General features: G+C 38.0%; 1 protein-coding gene across 1 annotated transcript in view; it reads right to left on the bottom strand.

The window, feature by feature from the left end:
• Positions 1-354: 354 nt before the first annotated feature.
• The window catches only part of Dcdc2 (doublecortin domain containing 2), a 143,265-nt gene continuing 129,947 nt past the window's right edge, over positions 355-13,672 (bottom strand). Inside the window, exons 11-12 of the mRNA XM_013035191.1 lie at positions 5,630-5,923; positions 355-3,105 (exon numbers count right to left, since the gene is read on the bottom strand). Coding sequence (XP_012890645.1) covers positions 3,001-3,105; positions 5,630-5,923 — 399 coding nt within the window. The 3' untranslated portion in view covers positions 355-3,000. The remainder of the gene's footprint in view (positions 3,106-5,629; positions 5,924-13,672) is intronic.

Here is a 13,672-nt window from a genome sequence, read left to right as displayed (position 1 = left end):
AGTAAAAAATTTTGAGAATGTTGGTTGTTAAGCCTCAGAGTAAATGAGTTAACATGAATAATTTCATATCAATATGACTGCACAACTTTGAACCCATAGAGATATCTGACTTCATGTAAGTCACATATGGAATGACTCATCTTTCATATACCAGGGCAAGAATTAACACTGTATCATGCTCTTCCTATGATTCTAGCATTCTAACATTTTTAAAGTAAGAACATTAGATCATAAGGCATCTTATGGACACAAAAATGAGTAAAATGTTATTGTGGTCTCAGTATCACATTTTCTAAGTACTCAATAACTACTTTAACAGATGCTAATCCACATAAAACATCCTTAGTCTGAAAATGACTTTGGTCAAAATCTTTTATTGGTCAGCAAAAATCCTAATGTTCCAATTTCACTAACCAGTTGTGTACAAGTGTCTTAAAATCCAAGTAAGTTTCAGAAAGCTATTACATAAAATTAAAAGTAAGAAATCGATGTATACAGCATCATAAATATTTCAAAACATTATATTGGTAATTGTGTAAAAAGCAACAAGTTCTTCCTAACATAACCCTCTTGCTCCATGAAACAATACATGATGCATCTGCTCTCATAAATGACCCCCCTCCCAATCTGTCTGGGAATTTCAATTTATGGAGCTAGCCTGATATGGAAACCACCCATCATTGCCACAAAGGGAACTGCCACTTTCAGTGGGCAAATTGACTTATTGCTCCTCAGAGCAATGTCCAAAATTTTAACTCATAGTAAAAGATTATTTTGCTTGTTTAAGTGGCATTTCAGACTAATATGTTTGCCACCAATTATCACATGGTAAGTTGTTATTGATCCCTTCATGATACGGTACAGTTTTATAAGTACACCCAAGAGAAGACTGTGTCTTCAGTCTTTTTATGCTCTTTTGGCTCTGCTGTTGGTTCTATACTAAAGTATTCTTCAAATTTCAAGCTTTTTTTTTCAGTAAAATATTGATGTTGTGCTTCATTAGAATGACTCATAAATGATTCCCTAAAACCTAAGCTTTGTAGCATGAATGAGGCAAAAGAACAGGAGGAAGACAGAAATACTCTTACTAAAGAAAAACAAGAGAAATTCTTCACTGAAGAAAAGAGAACACATCACCTTGAAATCTAGTTAAAATTTGTTACACTTAAATTTTTATAAGCTGTTTAATATCATATCCCTAAACCCCAGTAATAACGCTAGAATTTGATGTTAAAAAGCCCGTGGGCTATTTCCTTAATAACATGAGGTGGTTATTAGTGGTGCATAGTGCTTTATATTGTCCCATTTTAAAAATCTGTTTCCCAGTAAGAAACACAATCTAGATTTTGCTCCATTTATCATTCATCCTCCCAGATTACTACATTCTTTAGTTGTTATTTCTTTCTAATACTGTTATATACTTCCTACTGTAGAAAAAGCTAAAGTAGCTGTTAGCAAAAACAGAGCTAATTTCTCTATAGTATAGGTAAAATGATAACTGTTTTGATTCCAGATAGATGATTAAATTCTGAAGGAAAAGCCTTTTAAATTTATGATTAATAATAAGTCTTCTGAAAGCACTCAATGTTCAAATTTACAACTTCCACATAATTAAAATATTCTTTATTATGAGAAAAATATATTATTCCTGTATTTAAAGAAGAAAGGTATCACCTCTACTAATGATCATCAATCTTATGCATTTCCATTTTCTCCACATATACCTCACAAGGTGAGAGTAAATTAATTTAATCAGTCCGCAAAGTTGTAATCAGGAACTGGTTTCATCATGACAATTTTTAAAGTATTTTCACTAATTTCTATCAAATGGATTCTAAGTTTATAAGAGGAAATCTGCTTGAAAAGGTAAATGTAATCAGTTAGGAAAATAAACATTTGTTGATAGCTCTATAGGCAGAAATATCACAAAATAGCCCTAATAGAACAAAGAAAAAGTGCAAGTAAGTAAAATTGGATAGTCAAAGATTTAGATTATTGCCTACTCTTTCCTTCCTATTACATTATTTTTGTTTTTTATAAAAGAGAATAATACAAGGAAGGACGGAAGGAAGGAAGGATGGAAGGAAAGAAGGAAGGAAGGAAGGAAAGGAGGGAGGGAGGAGCTCTGGGAAAATTCAATCTCAACCAATATTGTGTTTTCTAATATAATAACATAATATGATGAGGGGGAAAGGGAAAGGTACAGATAGACTGGATCAATAAAAATCCATAGGATTTCCAAAATTTGCAAACCACCCAGCTATGCTTAATAATATAATTGGGTTTTTCTTTATAATCCATTCCTGAGTACTTGACATTGAAGCCACAGCACTAAAAGCCAAAGCATTAAGGAAAGACAATATTGATAACTAAATTGTAGAAGAAGGTTTCCTCCTACCAAAATGAACACCTCATCTTGTCTTTTCAGTTCACGCAAGGTGTTTTGGCTTAAAGAGGAAGAAAGAAAGGAATATCAATAAGTACTGGAAACATTTCAGTCTCTTGCTATCTCTAAATTATCTCTGAAACTAAATTGTCATTTGCTCAGCCAAGAGTTTATTGCTTTAAGAAAATAATACACGTTTTCCTATTACCAGCTCTTTAAAATTCTATGCTTTCTTAGATAAATGCTTTTAGAACAATCTGCCATCGAGTAATCTCACTTCTAAATGTATAATAAAATATGCAATAGGAGTGATCCTATTCTTTTATCCTTCATAAACACAAGTAGCCAATTGTCTTCCAGTGCACATTCTCCTCTGCCTTTCTTATTTAATTCTTTTAAATGAAAAATTTAAAAACATATTCCACAAAGAGAATCTCTTCTCCTTTTAGTAGCTAGAACTTATCTAATCTTTGCATCAGGCCTCAGATTTTAAAATTCAACAAGTGATGTCCAACCATACCATCACATTATGTTATCAGTAACTATATGATTATAATTCAAGTACTAGAACCCTTCATTTTTCTTGTATCATATACTTTCTTTTTTAAGTTCATTTATGCCACAGCAGCATAGTCCTTGTTTTGTTCATTGTTTTCATTGTCTTGAGGACTGGTGATTTTTACTTCTGGCCTTGGTGGTCTTTGAGAATCTAAATCAGCCTGGAAGAAAATAAGTCAAAACAAAAGTATTAAGTTCTTTGGTTTTTAAAACTAATAAAATTCACAAAGAAAAATATACTTTCTTGTTTTGAATGTTTTATTAAATCATATAAGTAGTCAATTAAAAATAGTCTTTTGATTCCCTTTGTTTTTTTAACCTGTCATTACCCATTGATCTTTCTGTTCTCAGCCCTTTATGTCTACCAAACTCTTAACACAAAGATGACTCCTCTCCCCAAGCATATTAGGCTAAGAGTAAAACGCTGTTAAGGCACTGAAAATATTGCTGATGTTCATGATAGGCCTTTAGTGTAAGCACCCCTTTAATACTGATTTTCCTTTAAATAAGCTAAAATATTTGAGGACAGGGTGATGTCTAACACAGCTGTTAGACCTTTTCCTGGTGTCCTGGTGCCCCAGCTTCCCTGAGTGAAGGATTATTGGCTATCCAAACTGCCCTCATGCTAGCCTCACTGCTGTGAATACTCCACAGACACCTTGAGGAAGCTAAACAGTAACCAAAGCTTTCTGATGCTGAAACACAAAACTGGCTCCAGAAGACATTCTCCCAACCATGACTCTTTCAAATGGCCTATAGGCCCTGCTTTGGGTCATCACAAGCCTCAGGAAACTTCAGAGAGTAAGCACTTACCTTGTTGGTAAAGCAGAAAACCTGTGATTGGTGCAAACACAGTCCCTCATTTATGTGAAAGACTTGTGATTGGCGCAAGCACCCTCTCCATCCACCCCCTCCAGGCTAAATAAGCAGGCTGCTTGAGCCAGTTTGTGAACTAGCTTGGAGACATCCTCCAGCATTGCCCCATCAAAGGTTTCTCTCTCATGGACTTTTCTTCCCTCCTTTTGACTTTCATCCAGAAAAACAAAGAAAGAGTTTTTATTTAAAAAAAAATCAAAGGAGGAGTTGATAATGTAGAAACAGCACAGTGGCCACCGCTGTCGCCCCAGTAGCCACAACAGCAGCAGTAGCAGTGATAGTCAGTGAAGAGTTCCAGAGCGCAGCCAGGACAAGTAGCAATGGGGAGGAGAGGCCCCAGAAACAGTGAGAGCTACCAACCAGTTAAGAATCCACTGTCACTGGAAGAATTGCCCAGAGCTGCCAAGAGTCTCAGGTGTTCTAGGCCTGAAAGTTACAACACTTGTTGTTGTAACTGCTGCCTGCTTACTGCTATCTGCTCCAGCAGCCAATACTGCTGCAAGATGGTGACCGGTGGCTGCCAGGTGTTGAGGCCATGTGATTACAGTCCAGAGAAGTAAGTCTCCAACTTTAACGCTTAGAGCCATGCCTCTAGCTTCTAAAACCTTATAAGGCCCGAGCTTTTCATGGCTTGGGATTGTATGAATCTGGGTCTGTCCAGCTCTTGGTTGTTGGGCACTCAGAAGCCAGGACTAAGAGTTTCTCCTTGCTTACCCACAATTCCTATCTGGGTAGAGCAAAAAGATTCCAGTCAGATGACTTGAAATACCTTTTCTGGCACCTGAGTCTGCCCATGTTTTAAAAGCAGGCTCATTTCTTCTGTGCAAGCTTTAATTTTCTCACTCTTTCCTGATTCCCCTGTGACTTTTCACTCTAAAAGCATATTTCGATGTTTCAGTTGAGCATTTTCAGAGATAAGAGTAAAGCGCAGCAGCTCTGCACTCATGCCTCATTAATCCCACCCGTTCCTAATGCACCCCTGCTTTGAGTTTCCTGCTACAATTTACAAATTCATGGTGAATACTGCACCAAGCACCATCAAGTAGCCAATAGATAAAAGCAGGTAGAGAAATTCAAGATGCAGAGGCAGATTTTCTCCAATAACAACTCACATTCGTGCTGTTTGGATTTCTTATGTTATTAATGGTATTATCACCTCATTTATAACTTGTCTTCCCCACTGGACTGAAAACTGGGGGCGAGGGTAAGATTAGAATAAGCTGGTTTTCAAAATATGCACTGTGAAATTCTAGGGCCTCCATCGCCCCAAAAGAGCCACCATTTGAGGAGACAAAAGCTCCAGCTTTTCCAAATCCCACAGCCACGATGTATGCTCCAGAAAGGAAGATTAAAAAAAAAAAACAACAAATGCATATGGATATTCCTATACTGTCTTGTTTCACAGTTACTTTTAAAGTATTTAAAGGTGTCTTGAATATAGTATAAGTTCAGTCACTCAATAAATGCCTATCGCCTATTTGTATTTGTCCTATATCTCTTGTTAATTCCCTACTAATCATTTCTCACTTTTCACAAGAACTGAGGGAAAATGTTACTTGGTGAACTGAATGGACTTTTTAGTCATTTTATAAGAATCTGAGAGAGAGAGAGAGAACCAGAGGGACAGAGACATAGAAAGAGAAAGAGGAAGAAGAAGACTTAAGGCATTTACAGTATTTGTAAACTGGTTGGAATAGGTAAAAGCTGAAATAAATTAAATAGTATGGGATCTTTCCTACCCAACCTTATAAGGGATTCTGGTATAAGTCCTAATGGGTATACACACACAAGTAAGCAGAATAGAGATACCTCATCTTGTCCATTGTCAGCTCCTTGAGACTTTCTTTCCCCTTCCACTGTGGGTTGCAGTTCATTAACCTGGTCCAGTTCCTCTCCGTTTTCTTCATCAGTGCCTCCCTTGATGTGAGCAGGGCCTTCCTTCTCACTGTGATCCAGGATCTCTTCACCTTGCTCAGGGGCATTGCCAGCCTCCCTACCCACATCTTCAACCTCTCCATTCATTCCTGAAAAGTCTTCTTTCTGTTCTGTGTCCTTGTTTGTTTTCTCTCCATCTTCTTCCTCATCGACTATTTCTGCTGGCCTCTGATGGATCAAAAGAAATAATGGAGAAAACGAAGAAGCATAACAGAGATTTTTCCATTGCATAGGAAGGCGCTGTAATAATTCTCATTTAACAGTCAAGTAAAACAATCTTACATTTGCCTGATACAGGTTGTGTGTAGTATGCTTACATTTACTGAGTACTGGCCATACACCACACTTCAAGCTCACAATGGTCTTGTGAGATTGGTATTGTTTCCATTTTGCAGATGAGAAAACTAAGGCAATGGAAGCCCAAGAAGAGAGTCCAACGTACCCTAGAAGAGCCAGAATTTGAACTAAGCATGTAACTCCAGAATCAGTGCTTGTAATTGCTCTGACAGACGGGAGACTAAATGACAAGGTCCTTGGATAGCATCTAGGGGAATGTCTGATTCAGAGGAGGAAGCAAAAAATAGGCTGTAAAAACGTTTTCATTCTTAGCCCTGTAGGATAGAGAGACCAGAAAGTAGACAGCTTTGCACACAAGGTCTAAGAGAACTAACAGCTAACTTCCAAATTCAAAACTTCAGTGCTTTATATACTCATTTTTAAGCATTTTTTACTGTTTTGGGGGGTACCCATGTAAATCTGTTTTAAAATAAAACAGGAAGCCAAGCTCCAGAGCCAAGACTTGGAAAAGGTAAAGACAGCCAAGTTTAAGTCCTGGCCAGGCACTTATTGTCCACTACTTAATTTCTGTAAGTTTCAGGTTTCCCATCTGTAAAACGTGAAGATAATAAAATTTCCATGGGGATTAAATGAGATGTGTTATGTCAGATGCCAAGCACAATACCTAGCACATCACAAACTCTTAAGAACAGAGAAATCCCTTTCTGTCTTTCCACTTATGATACATTCTTTCCTGGAACTATCATATTCTTTGTTGCCTTCATGTTATTGACTTGACTGTCTTTAAATTTAGGGTAGAGAGAACACAATTTGTTATCTGTTAAAAATCACAGACCTGCCTCTTTCAAGTCCCAAATTAGAGTTTGGGGCTTAATTATTTCTGCCCCTTTACAATTCTTAAAACTAGTTCCCTTTTACCTAAGCAAATAATTGCTTTAACAACAATAAAAGGTCCCAAAGTGTTTCCAGTTTAGGATGTGAAGGAGGAAAACAAATGAAGGTGGGTAGACTAACTGTCCAAAGTAAAATTCTACACATGATTTTGAAGAAGAAAAAGTTTGAATCAGGCTGGGAAGTTGGCTCAGTGATTGAGTGCTTGCCTCACATGCATCCGGCCCTGGGTTCGATCCTTCAGTACCACATAAGCAGGGGGAAAAAAGCTAGAAGTGGCGCTGTGGTTCAAGTGGTAGAGTGCTAGCCTTGAGCTGAAGAGCTGAGGGACAGCGCCCAGGCCTAGAGTTCAGGCCCCACAGCTGACATAAAAAAGAAAAAAGTTTGAATCTTGAATTCTTCTGAAGTTCCTCAGCTGGGCATCAGTGGCTCATGCCTCTTAGCTACTCAGGAGGCAAAGATCTAAGGATCATGGTTTGAAGCCAGCCCTGGCAGGAAAATCCATGAGACTCTGATCTCCAATTAATTACCAAAAATGCCAGAAGTGTGGCTGTGGTAGTTCAACTGGTATAGAGTGCTAACCTTGAGACAAAGCAGCTCAGAGACAGCACCCAGGCCCTTACTTCAAGCAGCAGAACCCAGTATACACATACACACACACATACACACACACACACACACACACACACACACGCATGCACGCGCGCGCGCGCGCACACACACACACACACAAGAAGTTCCTACTTTGATTTTATAATATCCAAGATGCATTTATTTAAACATCAAAGGAGAGCAAACAGTATTCTTGAGGTGTTAAAAAAATAAATACCACCATCCAGAAGGCCAGACAGATTTCTTATTAAATTATCTCTGAAAGTTGGAAGACTGGATATCATTCTCCCAGAAAATATTTTATGTGTACTGCTGTAAAATTTAGAGTTTTTTTAAAAGAAGCTATATAACATTTCTTAATTTAAAAATAATATTAAAAACAATTTACTCCAGTTATTTAGGAATCTGGATATAGTCCTTGCTCTCTGAGATATACTAATGCATTCCTGCAAAAGTCAGGTCAGGTAGCTACATATGAAAGAAAAGTCATAATTGAAAACAGGTAGCTTTCTTTCTTTCCTTAGATTTTAGACTATGTCCTAGTCTTAACCTTTTTTGTTTTAATCCCTGTTACCCAAACCCATATACTTTTTCTTCACCTTTTACTGAAAAATGCTTTACATACTCTAATCTCCTGGTAAGAAAGAAGGTCGTAGCCCTAAGTCCAGGCTCTATTCTCTGTCATTATTTCCACCCTTACTATCGGGCAGAGCTGCACCTCCATCCTGCTATTTCTATTAGAGTTTCCAAGTGCTATTTCCTCAGTAGACATCAAGTAAAGCCAGAACTGGTTAGCTCATTTTTAAGAAAGGCAAGATTCTGAAGCTGATTTGGTCAATTTAAACAAGATGGTCACGCTAGTTAAAGGCTTATAATCCTTTAAAATATCTGGGGTCTGGAGTAAAACATATATTGTACTATGACACTAGAATTCAGGGCAAACAAAAATGCTGCTATGACAGATCTGTAATGAATAAATGAAAAGCAATGTGCTTTTTGGTGTAATCTCCTTTGAAGCAGGCATTAAATTATTAAAAATGTTCCCAGTGTATACATCAATCAAATCATCCCTAGAAGGAACCTTCAGCTTTCCACCCATACAGAGAGACATACAGACAGACAAAGAGAAAGAAAAAGAGAGAAGCAGAGACAAAGAGACAGAGAGAGGGAGGGAAAGAGAGAGGGAGAGAGAAATTGTACCATGGTAAAGACCTGCAAGGAAGGAGAAGAGCAAAGGTCAAGAAGAAAAGCCTCCCTCTGCCAGAGGGTTTAGGGTGAGAAGGAGCTGAGAAATAAAAAGGACAAAGGAAGAACCAATTGGAGACTCCCTCAATTCCTCACACTCCTTCCCACACAAAAGGAAAACTATGGAATTACAGTATCCTGGACACAATTGAGAAGTAATGCCAACCCTAATACAGGGGCTCTCACAAAAGAGAGTGCACCTACTGAATGGAACTGGAAGCAGAGCTCCTTCACAGAACATGGCCTTACCTCCCTGCAAAAGCTAGCTACACAATCCAACAGATTGTGTGCCATACCTGGGAATATTGTAAGAGAATCCCAGGAAAAGATTTAAGTCTGCTAATGTTGTCTTCCATGGTGAAGTCAGCTTGCAATTGCAAAATAAGCGGAGCACAAGGAAAAGGCTTTGGTCTGACAGAAAGGCAGGCAGTCACTCAGGCCTCAGGCTAGTGAACTCACCTCTGTCAGCTTCAGAGTCCTGTCACGAACTTGAGAGTGAGACTTCACAGGATCGCAGTAAGAACCAAATGAGATCATATACGTAAAAGACCATTAGGAAATGAACAGACTCTACCTGCTTATGATTATCACTCCATTCTTCTCGCCACAGATAATGGAAGAACTTGGGAGTTGTCTAATAATAAAAAGCTCTAGTACAATATTTGCACTTATAAAATGTTTCTTACTAGGCCACATTGGGCTGTATTACTTCTAAATCTCACTCACACGAACACATAACAAGATGCTTAGTATGCATGGGCTAATATGGTTCAATGTAGGCTAATATCTGCCACAGAATTATAAAAAAAAATCGTTATCAGTCAACTGGTTGAAAGCTGGAACAAAATGAGACTGACTACTGACATAATGATTTGGGGCCAAAAGACAGTTCTACAAGTTTGACTCCAATTATATTGCTGTGTCATTGTTTATATGTTATAAACAAAGAAATATCATTATAAAAGTAGATATTATCAGAAGATATTTTACCTATGCTTAACAGCCTCTTTCATGTCTGTTACATCAAATTTTAGTCAATTTGTGAGTAAACTTTTAAGAGAACAGGTTTTCTGGTTGAAATTCTTTCTGTAAAGAGCACATGTAACTCAGTCAAGCTCATGCCGATGAGCAATTATGCAACACTCTGAACGTTTCACTGGAATAAAAAACAGGCATTCATTACACTTAGCCTTAAATGCTCATTTAAATAACTGGAGCATGTAACAGTATATGTATGAGTGACTGTAGGAGCCATTTAAACTTGGATGATCTCAGTCTTCCAGTCTCCTTGCTGTATTCACAGCATGCTAGATTAATGGACATAGCACACACATATGTACAATTACAAATGTGGACCCTTAACAGATATTCGTATAAAAAAAAACTTGGATTTTTTTCCTTTATTTTCATTATATTTAGCAGCTGTACCAAGGAGTTTTAATTCCATTTTCTTTATAAAAGCACAATATTTTTGTATTTAATTGGTGTTAATATTTGTTAGGAAAGCTATACCAGATTTTTTTGGGTGTGGGGGGGGTGTCTTTTGCTTAACATGGCAGGAGGGTTGGCATTTTGAGTGCATTTTGCCTGAGTTTGCCTACAAGCATATCTTGCTATTTGTTTTGTCCATGACATTCTGAGAAAGTGGCTGATTTGTATGAAGAGACAGAAAAGGTCTGGTACTTATTATTGCTGGCTACATCTTAGTGGGGCCCACTCAGGGGAAACCATAAGCATTCAGGTTTTCCAGAGAATATGCATGCAGTTACTAAGGTTAACTCAGCACTCTTGAGTGGTAAGGGGAACGAAGATGGAATATGGAAATCATATGGAAATAAGGCACAAGATATGGAAAGCATCAATTACCTGGAAGGTATTTCCATAGACAGATGAGGCTGCCCAAATGACTTACACTTTGAACTCACATCACACCGCTGACAATAACAGCCAAATCCAAAATTAAAAATAAGGAGAGACAGCTCTGCTCTCCAGCTTCCTTAGAAGACAATGTCCATATTTTTAAATATTTACATCCGAATTCCCAAATGATACGTTTTCATTTTTAAGACCTTTGCTCTCGGAAATAACAGCACAAGTCAGAATTTTCTAGTTAAGCTCTCTCACCTCACCACCCACCCCTCTTTCCTTTTCTGCTTTCCCTTGCTGAAATGTACCCAACATAGAGGTGGGAAATGGGAATCAATAAAAGTGAAAAGACTTCCAAAGGCGTCCATTTTCTCATGTTATATCGGCTACATTTAGAATTTGGGGGAGTGTGTTAAGACTTTGGAATGGAAGGTGTTTCTGTAGAGGCAGAGATGTTGAAAGTACAGAAATTATCACACTTGTTTTTATTTCTGTTCCCATGGAAACGGAAATCATCTCCTACCCAAGTTGAATGAGGTATTTTGAAACAATCAGTTTCAATTTTTCATGATAGCAAAGTGCTGCTTTTTGTTTCCAGCTTTCAGAGGCTTACTTTTCCAGAACAAAAAAATATTTAAGAAAGAAAAACAAAGAAGAAAGGAGGTTTTGATGGTGGTAGTCTGCAAGCACAAAACCCTACAATGGAGGTGGCTGTCTTCCGAGTTGTGACTGCCATATACCAAGCTGTGGCTGGCCACATGCTGGAAAGCTGGCTCACCCGGGCTCTGAAATACTCACAAGTGAAAATATACAACCAACTGAAAACTTGTATTTATATGGCATGAGAATATTTAAGCATCCTTGGGTAAAATATCCCCCCATCAAGTTTTCTCACTTTGAAAGGAAAAATGTTAAAACTTTTTCTTTCATTTACACAGAAATCCTAGGGCTCCATTTTAAACACAGTTCAACACAAATGGAAATCAATTAAACACAAATCTCACCCAATGCCAGGGAAAGCCTTGCTAAAGACGCACAAGGAAGTGAAGAAGCCTGGTCATCCTATTCCTCCTAGCCCTTGTACTGTGTGGGATGTTTACAGTACCTGTCATGAATCCGATTCACTAAAAAGCCATGACTTGAAAATAAAGAATGGCAAATTGCGCTCTTGGCACGTAACTCTCTTCAGTTTGAGAAGGCAGTGAAGGCTGAGAGGCCCTGTAGTCAAGCAGGATACGTTGCTACTTATGAAATAATCAGAAATCTCCAATCTCACTTCTTTTCCTGGAAGTTTTAAGGGAAAGAACCTTGTTTCTAGTAATGACCTCTAGGCTGCAGATTACTGTCTATATGTATGGACCAGTAGTAATCAAAAGCTATTTAGCCAAAGGGACTGGGCAAACAACATAAATACACCACTAAGGACAAGAGTTAAACTATGGAGGATCTTATAGCCTATAGTAAGCTACAGAACGCAAAGCCTACTAGAAAGATTCAGAAACTCCTAAAGTGTCTCTCTCTCTGGGAATCTGACCACAGCATCAATTTGACATCCCAAGTGTAGGTTCTATGAAGTCATCTTATTCTCCTTCTGACTGACTAGTATAAAAGTGATTTCTGTGCAGCATTATTTACTGTAGCTAAGATATGGAACCAACCCAGATATCCCTCAGTAGATGAATGGATCAAGAAAATGTGGTATATATACACAGTGGAATTCTATGCCTCCATCAGAAAGAATGACATTGCCCCATTTGTTAGGAAAGACTTGGATAAAATTATATTAAGTGAAGAAACATAGGTCCCATGGTTTCCCTTATTTGCAATAACTAGTATATATCTGAGATAAGCAGAAAAGGTCAGATAAGATGATGTTAAGTGAAATGAACCCCAAGATAAAGGACACAAGTATTTTTTTTCTTGCTTGCTATTGTTTCTAACGTATTTATAAGGTACCATGTGATTTTTTTTGTTGCTTTGTATGTCCCTGCCTCACAGTATAACCCCTGTTTTCACTGTATTTGATGTTGGTATGATTTGGGGAGCGAAAGGAAAAAAACAAATTGTTTAAATAGGGATACAGGTTGACCCATTGCAACAATGAGATGTACAAGATGCTATGTCGAAAAATGAATTTTACAATTCAAGTGGTGGGGGAAGGGGAGGGATTGTAGTTGTGGAAATGGGAGGGAAGGGATGGTAGGGGGAAAACAAGGGAGTTGGCAACAATGCTTGATAAGAAATGTACTCATCACCTTGCTCATGTGATTGTAACACCTCTGTAAAGTATTTTCACAATAAAAAACATTTTAAAAAAATAAAATAGAGCCGGGCACCGGTGGCTCATGCTTGTAATCCTAGCAACTCAGGAGGCTGAGATATGAGGATCTCAGTTCAAAGCCAGCCTGGCAGGAAAGTCTGTGAGACTCTTATCTCCAATAAACCACTAGAAAACTGGAAGTGGGGCTGTGGCTCAAGTGGTAGAGTGCTCACCTTGAGCTGAAGAGCACAGGGACAGCGCCCAGGCCCAGAGTTCAAGCCCCACGACCAACCAAAAAAATAAAAAAACAAAAAATAAAATAAAAATAAAAGTGATTTCTGGTTAAATACTGTAAATTGAACAAATGTAGAGGGTTTTTTTTCCTAACTCCCTTCTGATGCCCCTCTAAAATGTCAGAAAGGACAACTTAAAAGTGTCAAAACCTTAGGACATGCAACAGTAAGAAGGAAATAACAACATTTGGGGAGCAATAAAGCTGATAAGTGGGCATCTAGGGAGAGAAGATTTGACTAAACTAAAATTTGAGCCTACAGAAAGGGAAGCCAAGCAGAAACTTTAAGCATGCTCCTTGTACAGAACCCAAGGAGAAGAAATGTCTTGACCGAATGACAAGACCTCTCAGACTACTTCCCATAGTCAGAGCCCAAGCTACTGACCTATTCATACAAAATACTAAAAGTCTCCTCTAGAAGGAAATAGATCATCACAAAGAGCAATGTGAAAAT

The sequence above is a fragment of the Dipodomys ordii genome, unplaced genomic scaffold, assembly GCF_000151885.1.
Source record: "Dipodomys ordii isolate 6190 unplaced genomic scaffold, Dord_2.0 Scaffold206, whole genome shotgun sequence".
In the NCBI taxonomy this organism is placed as follows: Eukaryota; Metazoa; Chordata; class Mammalia; order Rodentia; family Heteromyidae; genus Dipodomys; species Dipodomys ordii.
The sequence above is the reverse complement of the archived record's forward strand: the minus strand, read 5'-3'. Positions and strand labels throughout refer to the sequence as shown.